Below are 18,694 nucleotides of genomic sequence, written 5' to 3'. Positions count from 1 at the left end.
TGGGCTTTACTAAGCCAAGACTAGACACAGAGCTAAGCAAACACATGCAGCCAGGTGACATAGAGTTTTTCCTTCAGAAAACCTTATTAACACATTCACATATCGTTTCTTCTGTAACATCATAAGCTGGCAACCATGAGGACTTTGCTGTCAAAAGGTTACAGTTTGCACTGGGCCCAGAAGTATTTTTCACTAAGGCAAAGCAAATTGAGATATGAAGTTTAAAAGCTTCAAATGACTATGAAAGGAATCTGTAGAATAATTTCTGGAAAGGCAGCATTGTCAATGATCATGCAGCCCACCAAGAATGGAATGGAATCCAGAATTGCTTCTTCCAGCTATGCAGGAGTTCATTACCCTGGCAAGCACTGGTCCATGGGAACAAATGATCCCCTAGCTCTGGGCTGAATGGCACTCAGGCTGCGGTACAGATTTGAGGAACCCTTGTCACTTGTTATTGGCCTCCAAGTGCACTCATCCTTCTGCAAACAAGGTGCAAACAGCACAGCTGGACTTCTGTCCTGGGTAAATATACATACAGATGACGTTTCCAAAGCAGTTCATCTTTTCCCAATGAAATACGTGACCTCTTCTTACCTAGAAATTGTGATTGAACACACTTGTGAGCCAGATCTGTGGGAGATTGCAAAGGAGCAAAGCTTTGGCATTTGGGCACACTTCTCTTGGTTTCTTTGCTCAGGCCTTTTGTGAGCACAGAACACATCTAGGCAGAAAACCTTTGACTAGACAGGATCCTTTGGGTCCATTGTCCCCCAAACATGTGAAGAGGTGGCCCCGTTGTAATGCCAAGTAACAAAGAGCAGCACAAATGACACGAAGAAACCATGGCAAAAGAGGAAGAGGAGCGGCCCAATAGGGAAAGGATGTGGTGAGACAATGGCACATTGAGTGAGCTGCACTCCCATAACCTCTAGGCTTAGCAGGTCCTGGTCTCACATTCTCCTCCTGGTTTATTTCCATTTTATTTTTTAATTTATCAAAAAGCAGGGCACCCCTGACCAGGGAATGACTGGCATCTGACTCCATTGATTCAGAACGCTGAACAATTGCTTTATTAAAAGTATATTATATTACATTATACTATTCTATATTAAAGAACACTATACTACAAAAAATACTAAAAAATATTAAAGAAAAACCTGTGACTGTCTTGAGCCAGCCAGGATACAGCTTTGACCCAATAGGCCAATTAATAAAAAAAATCATCACCAGAATCCAATTAGGAACTCCCTTCAGGTAAACAATCTTCTAATCACATTCCACATGTGCAAAAAACAGGAGCAGAAAGTAGAGATAAAAATTGTTTCCTCTTCTCTCTCTGCTTCTCCAGGAAAAATCCTCTGAGAGAGAATTATCTCTCTCTCTGTTCAGAGAATGTGAATGCCACATTTATTTAACTTTTTAAAATCATAAAAAAAACTATACCGTGAAAAATGAGTAATCAAAATTTATAGGTACAATCAAATCACAGTTATCCAAAACTACATCTAAAGATCTGAACATATGTACATCTGTAACTATGAAGCCTAACATAAAAATCCTATTCTTCAGACAGTCTTCATGCAGGTGGCAGCTTCTTCCTGAGCTTGGAGGAATGAGCGCTCCTCTGGACAGGAGGCAAGGACTTTGTGGGCAAGAGATAATGGGAAGTATGCACAGAAGACTTCTTGGTAAGAGTGTAGCCAATCAGATCTGCAAAATGAAGACACAAAGTGTAACAGAGGAAAAGATGCAGCTTAAGCTCCATATTTCATGGGACACATTTCCTGCCAACTTCTAATTAGCTGCACAGGGAAACATGCTTCTGCTGCCAGCCCCTTGAAGCTGGCCAGGGGAAAACCCTGAGCCACTTCCACAGAGCTACCACAGGAACAGCCTGGCCTCTGGGCTGTCCTGGGACAGCAGGGAGCACAGAGCCCTGTGCTCTCCAGGAATGGCTCAGCTGCACATGCACCCTCCTGCTCCTCTGCCTGCCCCAGCTTAGCAGCTTAGCAGCCCTACAGCTCCACGGGGCACTGGCAGCAGCACAGCTCATTGCAGGGGGCACATGCAGGGCACAGCTGTTCCCTGGCAATGTGCACAGCCTCTCTGGGCTGGCACAAGACCCTTCCTCCCAACAGAGAACGGTCCAGCTCCCACCTTACCTCTGTGTGAAGCTGAGCATGCTTGCCCTTCACCTTGTCCTCAGTCTGGAGTTCTTTCAGGCCCCCCACGCCATGACTCGGAAGGGCGATGGAGTCAGCAGGGGCAGATGCACACCCTTCCTTAGTGTTTTGTCATTTTTGGCACAGCTAAAAAGGCAAATCTGGAGGTGTCCAACTCAGCACTTGGTCAGCTTTCTGGAGAACATCATATCTTCACCAGCCCAAAAGACTGGAGAGGTTTTCCCGCACATGTGGTGGCTTGCTGTCTGCACACTTAATCAGCTGGGTGCCCATCAACTCGCAAAGGGCACAGGCAAGCTTGGTGACCACAGTGCAGACGTTGGCGCTTCGGACAGGCAATGCCTTGTTCTCCAGGAAGGACCAGAGCACGGGCAGGGCATAGCGCTGGACCACTTCAGGGCTCCTGGCATAAACCCACTCCACAAGCACTGCCGGGAGAGAGACACAGCTTCTACCCACCAACCTCAATGCAAACAAGAATCTACCTCTGCTTTTGCTTCATGCAAGCCTCTCTGGCCAAGATCAGTGAAATAGCACACAGAGCCCCATAATCCAGAAAAGGGCAATGCAGCTGATCATCCTTGAAAAAGAACCACCAACTTCTCAGGACTAATTTCTCCAACTAGAGCCTTGTATCTGTGGCAGACGTTGTAAATTTACTAAATTATTTCACAATTTGTTTCTGCATGAACAATGAATAAAATGTCAAATTGCCTGTTATTTCCATGAAGAAGCTGTCTAAACCCACACTGAAGATTTGGAAATGCACCCTAGAGAGGCAAATGAGAGATTTTTAATAAAAGGATGATTCCATTTTTGTACCTTTGATGTCAAGTGCCACAAGTCTCATCTGGCTCTTCCCTATGCTCAGTGGCACACCGCAAAGGGCAGTATTAGAACACACCTCAAACTCCAGCCCACCGGAGATGGGTGCTGCCTGACAGTTGGATTAAAAACATCAGCGCCTAGCTGGTGTCTTTGGCAGAATGCTATTGTGGCTTCCAGGAAAGAGCTGTTTCAAAGCTCAGGGTGTCTTAGAGAATCACTCAGACCCCATTGCCCTGGCATTTGGGCATCACCACATTTAAAATATATTTCCCCTCCCAATGTTAATGCCATTTTTCCTTATAATGTCCACTGAAATAGGGGCATAGAGGGAGAGAAAAATGCTACACAGCAGATTGAATTAAAGCAATTAAGCATAAAATATTTGAAAAAGAGATCAAAATAACTAAAACCGCAAAACTAAATTCCCTGTTGCTGGAGATCTACTTTATTCAAATGCTCTTTAAAGGGCCTTTGACATTCCCAATTGCTGAACATGCCCTTTTGAGATTCCTAATGAAGACACAAAGTGTATTAAACCCTGCATAAGATGTTGGCCTAATTAGCAGTGGATTTAGCCCCAGTTAAAGCAAGGCTATCAATCGTCTTCTCTACTATCTATTGAGATTATCATTTTCCCATTCCTTGGATATTGCTGACATAGCAAGCTCCTCTGAGGAATCAATTATCAGCTGCATTTGTAGCCTTTTGGACAGCGCTGACACAGGCAGACACTGTTTGCACACCCTGAAAGGCTCAGTCCAATGCCACTTTGACAGCACAGGCAGGGAGCCCCAGCACTCTCCTTCTGCCCCTGTGCCCCCAGAGGCTGCCTTGCACTAAGTCTGTGCCTCTAATATGTCTGTTGAGTTTTGACCTAAGCTGTGACCCCAGGCTCTGCATGGTTCAGCCTCAAAACTTTCCAAAAGAAAAACAAGAATTCTGTGAGAACAAAACAAACTGATGCCCTGAAACAGCATTTGCCACCATTTTCCCTAAAAGATCACAGATGTCCCTCAGCTGCCCAGAGAGGAGCCAGCTGGGGTATTTTTAGCCCCTCCCGCTCCTGGAGGTGGGTTCTGAGATGCCCCAGTGAGAGCTCAGCCCCCAGGCCGAGCACTGCTCCCATCTCAGATGCTGCACAGCTCTGCAGCAGCCAGGGAAAACCTGCCAAATACACCTGCCATGGGTATTGGGCAGGAGGGAGAAGCTCAGCACCTTCTGATTTAGAGGAGCTACTCTGCTGTCTGTTCACAGGCATTCCTTGTAAATACTCCCTGGGAAGAGCTCTTGCCTTAGAAGGGGAGGCCATACCTGTGATACGCTCCGTGACATCCAGCAGAGCTTGGCCACTCAGTTTGCTCCATTGGTGGCTGAACTCTTTCAGCAGTGATACTTTATCTACAAGTGAAACACACGTTTCTGCTCACTTGTCAGAGGGCATAGGACAAAGGAGAGTGAGGAGCAGGAAAGGGCAGGGGCAACCCCATTTTATAAAATCAAGTCAATTTCTGCTGCTTTTTGAATCCTTTTCTTCTTTCCTCCCAGCCTATTTGGCAGGGTTTTAAATTCCAAAAGAAAAGCTCTCCTCTCACATTTGTAAATCCAAACTTGTCTGCTGTACCAGGAGCTATGTTAAAACATTTCACAACATCAGGGACCTCAAGAGTTCAGTCACATGGAAGCAGAGAAAAGTTTTGGAACCTGGAGGAGAAGCCCATACTTGTACATACAGAAAGGCACTGAGTCAGGCAGTTTGTGAGTTCACAGAGCAGCTGGGGAGGAGAAAGTGGAAACTCCCCTTGAAGACCTGCCTCTTCAACACTCCTTTTTTCAGGCATTTTCAGAGCTGATATAAATCTGTGTGGCAAAGGAATTTAGAGCAGCCCTTGCCAATGTAGTTATTTGCTATTGCCATCTTGCCCCATGCAAAACAACACGTGGAACAAGGCATCATTGACAGATGGATTTAGACCCATTTGTTCTAAAGAAATGAACTTGGTGAATCATCAGTTCCCCTTTGAAAAAAGAAGACAAAGAAGAAAGGTAGAAAATAGGCAGCTAATGCCTATAATGTAGAGCCTTCCAGGTGGCTGCTCTGCAGAAGCTCTGATGGGTCAGTGTCCCTTCATGCCAACAGCCAAGCTATTCATTTGGGAAGTCAGACAGGGCCCAAGCAAACTCCAAAACCCCCTTTGCCTCTGAACTGCTGCAAAGCTGCAGTCTGGGACTTGCTCTTCAGACAAGCAGCACAGAGCCAAGGCTGCCTGGGACTGTTGGAAAATGCTGCTGCACATTCCAGCCTGTTGGGGGACTGGTGCATAAGGAGTGCACCTGCACAGCTTCTGCTGGGTGTCAGCTGAAGCATTCCACAGACAAAACCAGCTCCCAAGGCACTCAGGGTTCTCTTGTGTTGGAGAGACAGAGACACAGTTGAGGAGAGTCCAGCCAAGGCTCAGCCTTACTCAAATGAGCAACAGATTCATCCAGTGCCTTCACAGCTCTGGCATGAACCCTGGGATCCTTTGAGTTCAGGTTCTTTGTTATTCCCTCCACCAAACGGATCATCACTGGGTTCAGGGCATCTTCCAGGAGTCCTATGATTTCTGCCAGCACGTCCAGAGCCTTCTGCTTCACTTTCTTGTTGCTGTCAGATATTCTCAGGACAAAATAATCAAAAATCTGTAAAGAGAACAAACAACATGAAAGCTGGATTCAAATGTCCTTGTTTGAAGAGGGGATGTATAAATGAGCACTCAGCAATATAAGGATGAAAGTGATCCTTTCTTGCACAATTTCACTGTTTTCCTGTGGGCCACTCACTGGAATGGTGCTTCAACCTCATGCTGGTTGAAAGATTTTCTTTTGTTTTTAGGAGGTTTGGTTGGGGACAGAATAGTTCCTATGGTATTTCCCTCCATCTATAAATCATTAAATCAATTCCATTTATTACTGCAAAAGGCTACCTTTGCTTTTGACGTAGGGAAGAAGTTATTTACAATGCCCATTTTTCTATACAGTCATCTCAACTACTGAGGGCAGTTATGATTTTGTCAATACTATGGCTGGAGGAGATCTAAGTTTTCTTTTGTTTGTCTCAGAACTAGTGTCTGGAGAAGGGCAAGCCTCTGGTCAACTCTTCAAGGATCCAGACCATTTCTCTAACTAACAGGTGGACTTCTGAAATGTAATAACTAACAGGTGGACTTCTGAAATGTAATGTGCTGTACAGCTCTCATTAGAGCACGTTTAGTCCCATGACAGCCACATTATCAGACACCTTTTCCTGGAAAAAGGGAAAAAGCAGCCACTGGAAGGAGAAGGCAGAGATCTGTTCTTAGCTGTTTTCCTCCTTTTCCAAAGAGAAAAAAAGGCCTCCAAGAAGGGTGAGCACCATCTTTACCAAGAGGGATAGGGACGAGGATGGAAATGAGTAGCCAGAGTTGTGTCTGTGCAAGACAAGATGGAATTTACAGAAGTATTATTTAAAAACAACTGGGTTTAAACCAACCCAGCCTGATATTTCTCTTCCCCATGCAAACCCAACTTTGGTCTAGAGAATAACTGTCATGCTTTCAGTGGCTGGATTCCCTTCACTTCACCCAACTGGGAGTAGGAGAGAGCAGCAGTTACACCAGCAGAAAATTCTGTCATCATCTGATGAACAGCATCAATAGGCACCTGCCACACAAATACAGCTGGACTGAAATAACTTGTCCTGAAGCCTGGGCCTGAATTACATTTGTCTGAGTAAGAGGGACCTGCGTGTCCCAAACAGCCAGGATGGAGTGCCAAGACACACTGAATTAACTTTACTTCTACAGGGAAAGGAGCTAAATCAAAGGAACAATGAAGATATCCTACATACTTGGACAATGTTAGTGCAGATGAGCTGGGGGCTGGTTTTGCACAGGTCTTGGAGGAGTGCCACTCCTTCCAACCGTGTCTGAAACCCCTTGGCTTCCAGGAGATGGTAAAGCTTCTGGAGTGACTCCCTTCCTTCCACGGCTGGAGGTAACATGACCTGGGCTTTTGCACGGTGTAGGAGGCGTCCATCAGATGTAGATTTCACCCTGGAAAGCAAAACCAAATTAGGACCTATTGCTGATATTACCTTCAGTTAATTGTGAGCAAAACATCTCGAGCAGCTTTCGTTACAATGTGATTTCAAGCTGGAAAATCATGAGGCTCTGAAGAACAAGGTGGACCTCATGACAATCATTACGGAAGACAATCTGCAAGTGACATTCTCTGCAGCGCTCACTCAGGAAAACCAAGGATGAGATGCATCTGATCTATCTTCAGATGGCTGCCAAGGCACACAGGTCACATTGCTTTGTGGAGAAAGAGAGACACTTCTTTCCAAGTTTTAATGCCTCCTCAGATGGGACGTGTGTGTCTTATAATAAGGAAACTCATCACTCTGGAGAAGTGTCTCTACAAGCAGGCATGACAATCTGGAAAAGTAGCTCAGATGCATCTGAACAGATAAACAGGTATTGAAGGATTCAGAAAATCAGTAAGGGAGATAAAAACAGAAGCCAGACATCCCAGAACTGCACTCACATTTCATTTGCTTCCCTAGAGACTAGATCCACAGCTTAACAAATCCACTGGGAATAATTCTCCTGGATCAACCTGTCTCTTCCATGAGCACAGGAAGATGCTAGCTATGCTACTGAGGCATGTGGTCACTTTCCTGCCAACTGCTGGGCATGACAGAGCTAAATAAATCCCCTCTGTTATCAGAGGGGCAAATAGCTCTGCCACTGCCATGAAGAGACAGCAAGGAGCAAATTCCTGTCTTAAATGCTGATTGCAGCACATGGGGAAATAAACCAAACATGCTGTCCATCAAACAAACTATATGAAGGACAGGAATACCAAGACAAAAATTCCACATTGAGACACTTGTTGACAAAAATGGCTCAGAAGTTGCCTTCCTACTTACTACTCAAACTCAAGAGTGTTGGAGGGTAAGAAAACCATGAATCAGCCAGGCAAAATCACATGGATGAGAGCTGCAATCTTTGTGGAATGGCATCTTGCTTCTAGACTGGGACTTCTCATCAAAACACCCATCTGAAATAGACTCCACTCAAATGAAAAAAAAAAAACCTGATTGAATTTACTTGTCTCAAGTCAGGCAGCAGACACTTGACCCTCTCCTAGCCTCCAGAATACTGCCCTTGCCACTGCACTGGATCATCTGAGCTGCAACCGATGGGTGTCTTTTTGTCTTTCAACTTTTGTGGAAACCCCTCCAGAGAAGTTGTGTTCAGCACAATGCAGAAGTAGACATTTTTTATCCTAGAGCATTTGTAAGGAAAGGAAACAATCTCTGGCACTGGTCATCTCTGCCAGAAAGATTTTCCTGAGGAAGAGACATGTAAAGCTTGCCATGTGCTTTGTCACATCTAACAAAAGCGCTCAGTACCGTTTGCTAGAAGGCACTGTGGCCTGGGGCTTCTTCGAGCCATCATTCCTCTTCTTCAACAGCTCCTTGACAGATGGGCATTCAGCCTTTTGGTTTTCCATCCCCTATAAAGACATAAAGAAACCCCATCAATCTTTAGAATATAAAATAGGAAAATCCCTGTTTAAAACACAAGTTAGAACCAGGATCACTTCTGCCAAGGCTTAGGGAAACATTTCCTAACTTACAGATGGAAACAGACCAGAGATCCAGTGATGCCAACTCTTTGTTTTCAATAGCCCAAGGCATGTTATGGGCGCTACCAGACTGAGCAGCAGTCTAAAATCCCAAATTCATTAGTCTTGAACATAAATGGGAATAATGCAACTGGTAGGCAAGGAGTGTTCTTAAAGGAAGCAGCAGAAAAAAACTGGAGTCTTTGGAGGTTGGTCCATTGTTTTGGAAGTTGATTTGGTTCAACACTCACTCTCCCTGATCCTGCACCAAGGCACACTCCCTTATAAAACGTCAACAAAAAAAAAATACAATCGACCTCCAAACAAAGACCACATTTTCTGCTGGATGCTGCTGAATTCACCAAGCTCTTCCAGCTCCACAGGGCTTGGCAGCAGAGCAGTATTCCCGAAAGACAGACACTAATTGTAGTAACTAGGATTGACTTATATTTGCAAATTTTTTTGGCACTGCTACTTCCAGTGTCTTTTGCAAAGACTCTGTTCTCTTCAGAATCACTATTCTCACTTAATTGCTTTACTGAGGGCAGAGTAGGGAGAGCATGGTGGGGCCTTACACTTAAATGTAATCCCATTTTCTCCTCCTTCCCTTTCCTCTCTGTGACTGATATGCAAAATCTTAAAAACCCCGCCTTTTCCCGAATAATATCAGTTCCTTTGTGGCTTGCAGATAAACAGGCTGAGGATTAACAGCTCATTCCCAGGAGCAAAGTCATTCAGCAGAAGAGTAATGAGGTAAAGACATATCGGATATGTTTGATCTCATATTAGCAGTGGCCAATACTTGAACAAATGAGACATTTCTCCTGCCAAGCACTTACTTTCTTCTTAATTCTTGTCAGGATATCTTCCAGGTCACAGGTGGAAAGAGATCGTTCCAAAAGCATTTTAAATTTTTGATGACTCAGCAATATCCTCACCATCTCCTGTCCATAATGCCTAAGGAAGGATGGAAGGAAGGGTGGGAGAAAGGATGGATGGAAGGAAGGGAGGGAGGGAGGCAGGCAGGAAGGCAGGAAGGAAGGAAACAAAAAAAAAGTGAACAAAGGAAGAGTGTTAACAGAAGAGGCTGATACCCCAAAGTCATCAGGTGCAATCCTCACACAAGAAGGCATTACCTACTCAGCAAAGAGGGAGATTTACCTCACTTGACACTGCACAGTGCTGTCAGTAGAGCACAAGAGGCAAGAGGACAACGTGAGGCAACAGAAAAATACCATTTCACTCTGAAACTGTGGGTGTTCCCAGGGAACAAGCAAAACACATCTGCTTTGTTGTAGAGCCTGTTAGCAGTGTCTTGCTGCCATTGCACAATATTTTGCCTTTCTTTAACTGGCAGGGAAGCCAGGACAAAACACCTCATCCTTGCTTTTGATTATTCTATACCATATGTATGCACATGGTCAGCTAGTTGCTCTGGTGTTCTTGGCAGCTATTAATGGAAATTTCATCATCAACGTAATGGGATTTTGGTGATTTGGATTGATTTTGCCACTAGGAAACCACAGTTTTCTTCAAGAAGAAATGTGGAGGTCACTGAGCCACAGATAACAGCATTCTAGAAATCTGCAGAAGGGGTTTAGAAAGACTGAATACATTGTCTAAAGACCCCTGAAATATTTCGAGGAAAGTCTTAAGTTAATGAGACTAAGGCACCTAAGGCCAAACAAAACTGTTGGACTGGCTCATCTGAGCTCTTTTGATCTCAGTAAAGAATCCTTCAAGCCACAGGAAAAAGCTGGCAATGTTCCTTTTTGCTGGCCAACCTTGGGTTACCCACTACAGTAATTCCCCAAGCAACTAGGAGCAGTGGTCACAGCACCAAGGCTGACAGGGTTGAAGAAGTGTTTGGATAATGCTCTCAGGCACATGGATTGACTCTTGGGGTACCCTGAACATGGTCAGGAACTAGACTGGATGACTCTGATAAGTCCCTTCCAACTCAGCATATTCCATGATTCTATGCCCCTTAGCCACACCGTGAGGTCACTAATTATTTCCTTTAGATTCCACTCTTTTGTGGTTTTACATTTAAGGCCAAACACAAAAGGGTTTTTTTTGTTTTAGGAGGTGAAATGAAGATCATTACCTTGTGTCCTTGTGACAGTCCTGAGCAAGCTTCCCTGCCACGTGTGCCAGCCTCTCAGCCCTGGGTGTTCCTGCGAGCTTTGTGACTCCAATTCTCTCCATCAGGGACAGGAGGAGTTCGGCCGCACACTTCCGCACCTGGGCGTGGCGGCTCCTGAGAAGGAGAGAGAAATACCTGGGGCACAGGGACAAGGAGCAGCAGCAGCACAGGCCTTGCCCAGAGCCTGCTCCCTGGCCTTGCTGGGGGAAGGAGCCTGAGTTCTCTCTGAAGCTTCGGACACCTGTAGAAGGTTCTGTCCTCAGGTAAACAAAAAGTTAGCATGGTACAGAAGGACTGCCTGCAAGGAAGAGGGAGGAATTCAGTCTCCCTGCACTATCTGATACTCAATTTCTTTCCCAAAATTTACTCAGAGAAAGATTAAAATGATAGATCACATATGAATAATTTAGACATTAAGGACAATTGATGCTGACCCATCAGAGGGCACCCAGTACACAGAGCTGCAGCAGGACTGAGGCTGTTTCCACCCATTTATCCCCAAATCTGCAGACCTCTGGGATAAAACAAATGCTGGGAAAACACGGTGTGGGGCGTGAAGTTGCAGAATTTTCAGCAATGCAGCCTGTTTCTTCTGTGGAGCTTGGCAAAGGATACATCTGAATGTTTCACCCTATTCCAAAGCTGAGGAAAGGGTGGCAGGCAGTTTAGCCAGGTTGTACTGTTCTAGAGAGTGTCTCTTGGGAACTGTAAGGACCAGCACCAACACTTAGGGCAGCATTTGCTTCAACTGTCCAATGGCAGTCAGCCTGTGAAGGTGCCTTTAAAGTGATTCATCATCTCAAGGCTAACATGAAACATCAGTTTGAAAAGCAAGTAGAGTTCAGTGGCCAGGATGGTCATACAGGACTGCTTTTGGCAGGAGCTGCACCTGCTGTGCAGGCTGTGCCACACCCAGCACATTCTCCCCCATGTGCTCCACGGCCCAGCGAGGACCCTCCTCATTTCTCAGCTTAATGGCATCATGAGGATATGCGTTTTTCCCAGGGCCTCTGTGGTTAGCACTGTGAAATATCAAACACTGCTCACAGCTGTAATTGCAATTGTCCCTATTCCCACAAAAGCACAAGGCTCTATCCTTAGCCTTTGCAGGCACTTTCACTTCCCCACTGGTCACCACGTCTAGGAAAATCTGACAGACTGAGAGTACTCCAGGAAGCAGCAGGAAGCTGAGTCAGAAAAGCTTTAGTTTGGGTATCAGGAAAAAGGTTTTTCACCCTCCCCTGGGCAGTGGTCACAGCACCAAGCCTGAGAGAGTTGAAGAAGCATTTGGACAACAATCTCAGGCACTTGGTGTGACCCTTGGGCTGTTCTGTGCAAGGGCAGGAGCTAGACTCGATGGTCCTGATGGGCCCCTTCCAACTCCCCACATTCTATAGGTCTGTGATTCTGAGCACTAATAGGCTGCAGGAGGGCAGAAATAGGTGACAAGAGGAAAGAAATGAGGTTGGTCAGAGAATCAAGTCCCTGAGTTCACAGAAGATGCAGGATACAGGACCCTTCCCTCCCACCATTCCCATTTTTTCCCTCATCCCTTCCTCCACCCACACACTAGAAGGTGAAGAACATCACTAAAAGAAAAAGAACCTACTTGACTCCCATGTCCATGAGGGCAGTCATTGCTCGTGCAGGAGTCACATTCTCCACCATGATCCCCAGGGTCTGACTGGCTGCTTTCTGAACAAACTCTGAGGAGTTCCAGACCATCTGGAGAAGGACCCGAAGAACCTCATCCACCTCAGAGTCCATGTCTTTCTTCAAGGTCACAAAGAGCTCTCCCAGAGTGACAATTGCAGAGTAGGACACCTTGGAACGGAGGTTGGTCACCTGGGGAAGCCATGAGGGAAAACATAAGAATCACCTTGGAAAGAAAATCAGTTGCCTTCAACAGAAGTTCCAGGAAAGGACAACATGTCCCACTGTGTCCAGAGGATCATAAAAGTACAAGAGGAGCAGTAGAGCACAAGCACAGGAAGGCACTTACTCTGGCACCAATTTCTGGCCTCAGACCTGCTTACTGCAGGCCTAAAAAAACCCAATTTCACCAAAGTGTTCTACTTAATCCTTCTAAAAAGTCCACAGCTTTGATTTTAGGCCCTTTTACTAGAAAATTAAAGCAAGGGCTGCTTTCATATCATAAAGGCACAAGTGATAAAGATAAAAGTGTCAGGTGCTCCTGTTCCAGAAAGGAAAACCAGCAGTTGAAGCACTCAGCCAGGAAACAGAAAACACAGGCTAAAGTCTACAGACTCATTTGCAGTGTTGAATTACAGCTTGGGCAGAGATGGGGACTCTGGCAAATAATGTCATTAGTGTCTGACATTTGTGCATTTGCACATTGCATTATAAAGGCACCACACTCAAACATGAGTGTCAGATACCCGACCTACGATTAAATACAGCTACATGTACCCACAGATCCTACAGATATCTGACAGACATTAGAAATATAAGGTCTAAAACAGAAATGAAGGCAATCCCTGAGCACACATGGAGATGAGCAAGCACATATCAGCTCTACAAGCCATGTATGAAGTATGGGGAACAATTCAGAACAATGTTCTCACCTCGCTGGTGACTGCCAAGCAAACCTCATGAAGTTTAAAAAGCAGGACCTCTGAATGGGACCCAGCCAGGATTTTGATCATGAAGAGTCCCTTCTCCTTCAGCTCCCTGAAAGGCAGAAGATTGATTTTTCTCTCCATCAAGGCAGCACCCTCTGAAATGACCAGGCTGGCAGCTCAGTCAAACAATGGGAGGTGCTTTTCAAGGAGTACTTAATCAAATCATGGAACACATTGCCACAGGATGCTGTGGCTGTCAAAAGCATACACAAACCCAAGAGGCAAAGAGAGGGGTTTCAGTGGCCATTTAAGAAGACAGCCTTTCTGAAATCTCTGGCACATGAGGCTCCTCTGTCACTGCTTCCTAGAAGCTGTGAGGCCAGGCCATGCTGCTGTTTCTTGTCACCTCCCTGTACCTGTCCCTGAGACACAGTCCCACTGGGCTGTTATTGGGGCATTTTCCCCCTTTGTCAGCCTCAGCAGGCAGTTCAGCAGGGAGAGTCTGCACTGGCACTCTGGAGCTGAGTTTCCACTCTATGATCTAGGCCTCTCTGTCACCCTCTCCATTCCACCTCACACATTCCCCAGAAAAGCAGCAGGATGTCCCATGAGATTCCATCCCTTGGCAAGAACTGTTGAAACTCTGGCTTTTCCCAAAACCCCCTACCTAAAACAACCCCCACAACAGCAACATGTTATTTAAAAGGTGCAAACAACTCTGTCTCTGAGCACTTGCTTTGTGCAGGCCCTCAGCTACAGGAAGGTGTGTGAGGGCTGGTGACCCATCCCATGGGCAGCCCTGAGTGTCATCCGGACCCCCCACACCTGCACCTCACAGGGCACCAAAGAGAAATGGGGAAGAAAAGCAGAAGAGAAAGGGCAAAACAAAGGTGACTGCACAAGGAGATGCATCGTGGCAGATTTTTCATGTTTATCCCAGTGAGAATGGAGTCCTTATTCCTGTGTGAATGACACATCAAGCAGGGAGTGATCAAAAAGACATCAGAAAGAAAAGCAATATCACCTAACATTTGTAGGGTTATCTGCTCTGGGCCTCCTTCTGACTATGTAGAATTTTGAGACACATGGTGAGTATTGACAAAACATCTCAGGCCCATAGGAAGCAGCGAGAAGGAAAAAGTTGAATTCCAAAAGTGCAAGATTCCTAGAGGATTTTCTTTCTTTTTCCTTCTCTTCTGCAATGAGCCCTTCAGGAATAGAGACAGGCTGAGGGACTTGAAAGCACAACTCAGTCCAGTTCTCAGAAAGAGGAACTCCCTGGAGCTGCTTCTGGGACTCCCATGCAGGAGGTCACAGGGAGACCCTGTCACCTGTCATTGCTGTCAGCAGTGGGAGCAGAGAGGAATCTTACTCAGTCCCACTGGGCCAGGGCCCAAGGCACCCAAATCTCTACACTCTAAACTGCTGCCATCCTGACTCTGCCTTCGGCCAGCAAATCATCTTATCCCACAGCTTTCTCCCCTCAAGGTTTCCTTTGCAGCTCCATGGAGCAGCAGGCAAGGTGAGGAAACAGCACAGACCTGCTGCAGCTGGAGCACTGCTGCAGAGCAAGGCCAAGAAAAGGCTGCTCTCAAATCTTCATCCTCTCACTGATCTGCAATGGTTTCACCAGTGCCCATTGGCCCTCTGGGCTCTCAGGGCTCAGAGGCTATGCCGACTAACCTTATGCCAAGAGGGACACAGAGGGAACAGGGCCTTTCTTACCAGTCATCACTGCCGAGCAAGGAGAGTGCCTCCTGCAAGGACTGCTGTGGGTCTGAGGAGGCTCTGTCCTTCTGCCCGTGCCCACGGAGTGGCTCCTCTCGGCGCTTGGCAGCAGTGGCCATCTGCGAGGTCACTGTAAGGAGAGGGTCAGCCATGGGCGCTGCAGCCCCGGGCAAGGCACCCGCCATGGCGCGGCCTGCAGCCCCATCTCCCAGCCAGGGCTCCGTGTGGTACAGACTGGCACTGGCTCAGAGGCTTCCCTGCTGTCTGGCTCCTGGGGCTCCTTGCTTGGTCCCAGCCTGCCCCAGCTGGGCCCAGCTCCAGGTTAAACCTGACAATTGCCCCCACAGCACCAGCTCCCAAGTGCCACAGGTGCCACAGCCAGCGGCAGGCTACTGCGGTCGCAGAGCTCCCAATCCCTGCGAGACAGCCCTGACCAGCAGGACTGGCTACCCAGGAGGGAACCCCTCAGGTGCCCCTCTTGTCTCAGCACCCTGATTTCCCCCAGCCCTGAGGACAGGGACACTCTGCAACTCCCTGAGGAAAGACCTGCAGCTGCCTGGAGACAGCACCAAGCCAAGCCTGAACAACCCAGCCCTGCTGGGCCCGGCTCAATCCCCACGGAGCAGCTACCAGGGAACAGCCCTACCTGACCCTTCCCACCTGACAGCACCTCTGTTCCCATTGACTGCAAATATTCTAGACAGCAGGCAGCTGAGTGCACATATATTTTAGCCTGCTCTTGGGAAGGGAGTACTTAATAGATTTTGTTCTTTCCAAGCATCATTAATCTTTACTCTTTCAGAGGTACATACTGGCTGTATTTCAAGGATGCTGAGATGAAATTTATTTGCCATCTAATGGATGTGTTTGCAAACTCAGCAACTTCTAAGCTTTCTCTTGTGGAAAAATGCAATTTCCAGACTAGACAGTTGATAAAAAAGCCTTCCAAATGCACTCTGATGAGTGCAAAAAAGATGCAAATACAGATCCACGTTGTTGGCAGACGCATTCTCTTGTTAATCAGTTTACCTGGGCTTGCCTTAATTGAATGTTTTGGTAAGGAAAAAATTTACAAGGCATGAGAAAAATCTGATGATAAATGCATTTCTTATGAAACCTATTCGTCATCAAAAGCACTGTCAATCAAAAATTTCATGATGTGCACTCAAAAGCCCATTTTCTAATGCGTAGATGAAAACATTTACGCTGTCTAAAATGATGGATTATAAATACTGCACAGAATCTAAATTAACTGCTCTATACTCTGGAGGGTTTTTGTGCTACCTTTCATGCTCTCACAAAGTATGGAGGAACCATAACATCAAAAATATTCAGAGGGGAGCTAATCTGGATGTCACTGAGTTACCCCAGCCACTGACACCAGTAATGTCCCTGCAGAAGTATGCAGACATACACATCTAGATTCACTATGAATGGAGAGCCACGCCAGGCTAGTTCTGGTCAATTCTGAACATGGAAGTAGCATCACTAGAAAAGAGCATTCAAGTGTCATTCCTAGCTCCCTTCTTATCTCACCCTACTTGGGATCACAGCACAGGCAGGCTACCCACAAAGGAGAGACAAGAGCCACTGGGGACTATCTGCTGTCCATTTACTGCAGGCAGCAAACAGCCTGGGAGCAGCAGGCAGCCCCTCCTGGCTGTCATCTGCTGCAGGGGGTTGCTGTATTTGCTGGGTGACACAGGAGGCACTGCTTGTTTCCTCTTGGCACTGCAGGCTGTGGGATGGCGGCAGCGAGGAGCCATCGGGCACTTCTGGGAGCAGTAGCACGACTGCACCAAGCCACTGACTGCCCTGCAGAGACAACCCTTGCTGGATAGCAGAAAAGCTGGTAGCAGAACTGGACAGCAGCACAGGCAGAGGGTCGAGATGGTGAGTGAACAACTGATCGTGGTGGTTCCCGTAGGTGCACAGTGAGCACATGCTGGCAGACTGCCCTGCAGCTCATCCCTGCAGTCCCAGCTGCCTCCTGGCACCAGTGCTGTAGTTTGGACTCTCAGGATGGGCAAAAGCCAGAGCTTAGGACTTTCCCACTACTTTATTCAGTTCAGCTTTCCAATGGATCTCTAAGAACTGACTGCTCCAGTACTACTGGAGCTGGAGTAACTCAAAAGTAGATTTGCTGTTCATTCTCAGGACAGACTATGGAGCCAAGATCCCAGCTGTGCTGGCTGAGGCAGGTGGCAGTTTGTGCTCCTTGTGCCAGGAAAAACCTGTGTGGGAAAAGCTGCCATGGAGCAGGCTTACCTGAGGAGCTGCGTGGGAAGCTGCCATCCCCATGCATGATGGGTGTATTGGGCAGTAAGGGCACGTTGTCCTGCTTCCTCACAACCTTCTTCTTCAAGGCACTACCAGGGTGTTTTCTCTGCACACTAGGAGCTGTGCCATCAAACAGTAGTAGGCTAAAGGCTGCAGGGACCAAAGAGGAGCTTGTAAGTGGAGAGTGCTGGACAGGGTGAGGATGGAAAGGGCTAGAAAACTTGCCGGAGAAGGGTAACATCTCTTTGTTATCCCAAAGAACTTCAAGTATAACAATGGCACATTAACATGGGACAGTGATCATAGAATCACAGAATCCTAGAAGTGTTTGGGTTGGAAGGCACCTTTAAGCACCATCTAGTCCAACCCCTGTGAGCAGGGACATCTTCATCCTGATCAGGGTCCTCAGAGCCCCATGTAAATTGGCCTTGAACACCTTCAAGAATGGACCAAAACAGCTTCTCTGGGCAAATCCTGCCAGCTTTTCATCCCCTTCATTATTAAAAAAAAAAAAAATCACTTTTATCTAATCTAAATTTACTCTCTTCTAGCTTCAAACCAAATTGCAGTGATGCTTCCCCTGAGAAACAAGGAAAAGCCAGTATTGCTTTGCTTTTGTTTTCCTGTTTTAGAGGCTGGCAGGGGCAGGTCCCAAAGGAAAGTGCACATAACCTTGTGTGATGCCCTTGGGCTGACTGCTGCCTCCCAAGGGCCCCGCTGCCGCCCTCGGGCAGCGTTCACAGCCCTGCAGGCAGAGCCCCTCAGCCAGGATTCAGTCAGGAACACTGCTTGCTCCTGGAGCTACAACAGAAGCACTGGCTGGGGCTTCAGCACAGCTCTACAGCGCCAGCTCCTCAGCAGGGAGTGGCAGGAGAAGGATCTCTGGTGTTTTCATTAGAAGGAGCTGAATTTTGTTTCTTCCAGGTTGCACCCGGGTTGAAAAGCATTCTTTTGGACTCCCCTTCCATGGAGACTGCTCTCCAAGAGAGAGTCTGAAGCTCCAGTGTACTTTGCAAAACAGAATTTTCTACTCTGAAAAACTTTAGAGGTGAAGATGGGAAGTTGATATTCTGTTACTGACTCAGTGAGGCCATGGGCAAGACACTTCATGCCTCTCTATTTTTCTTTAGGAAACAGAATTAGATCCTAATGCAAGCTTACACTCAGATGGAAGTGGAACAGCTCCTCAGTCTGATTGCAACACTGTGCAAAGGGCAAGCAAGTGGTCAAAAACGACCACCACAAGTGTAGCCACCACTTACTTGCTTCAGATGCATCCCCAGGCTCGACTGTCT

The 18,694-nt window shown here is 46.8% G+C and overlaps 1 protein-coding gene across 1 annotated transcript; it reads right to left on the bottom strand.

The window, feature by feature from the left end:
• Positions 1-2,190: 2,190 nt before the first annotated feature.
• On the bottom strand, positions 2,191-15,304 carry LOC132333368 (TOG array regulator of axonemal microtubules protein 2-like). The gene is made up of 10 exons (XM_059858400.1): positions 15,117-15,304; positions 13,395-13,500; positions 12,419-12,654; positions 10,771-10,923; positions 9,503-9,620; positions 8,449-8,552; positions 6,880-7,084; positions 5,477-5,693; positions 4,019-4,412; positions 2,191-2,682 (listed from the first exon to the last, which is right to left on the bottom strand). The coding sequence occupies exons 1-10, from the start codon at positions 15,302-15,304 to the stop codon at positions 2,379-2,381; spliced, it is 2,025 nt and encodes a 674-aa protein (XP_059714383.1). The 3' UTR covers positions 2,191-2,378.
• Between the last annotated feature and the right edge of the window lie 3,390 nt (positions 15,305-18,694).

The sequence above is a fragment of the Haemorhous mexicanus genome, chromosome 13 (assembly GCF_027477595.1).
Source record: "Haemorhous mexicanus isolate bHaeMex1 chromosome 13, bHaeMex1.pri, whole genome shotgun sequence".
NCBI classification, from domain to species: Eukaryota; Metazoa; Chordata; class Aves; order Passeriformes; family Fringillidae; genus Haemorhous; species Haemorhous mexicanus.
This window is presented reverse-complemented; position numbering and strand designations above follow the sequence as displayed.

Bases quoted from the DNA above. Each gene is read 5' to 3' on its own strand.
- LOC132333368 (XM_059858400.1), bottom strand. From the start codon at position 15,304: ATGGCGGGTGCCTTGCCCGGGGCTGCAGCGCCCATGGCTGACCCTCTC. The intron at 13,501-15,116 runs GTAAGAAAGGCC...TCTGCCTTTCAG, and splicing joins TTGCTCGGCAGTGATGACTG to GGAGCTGAAGGAGAAGGGAC. The intron at 5,694-6,879 runs GTATGTAGGATA...TTCTCTTTACAG, and splicing joins TCTGCACTAACATTGTCCAA to ATTTTTGATTATTTTGTCCT.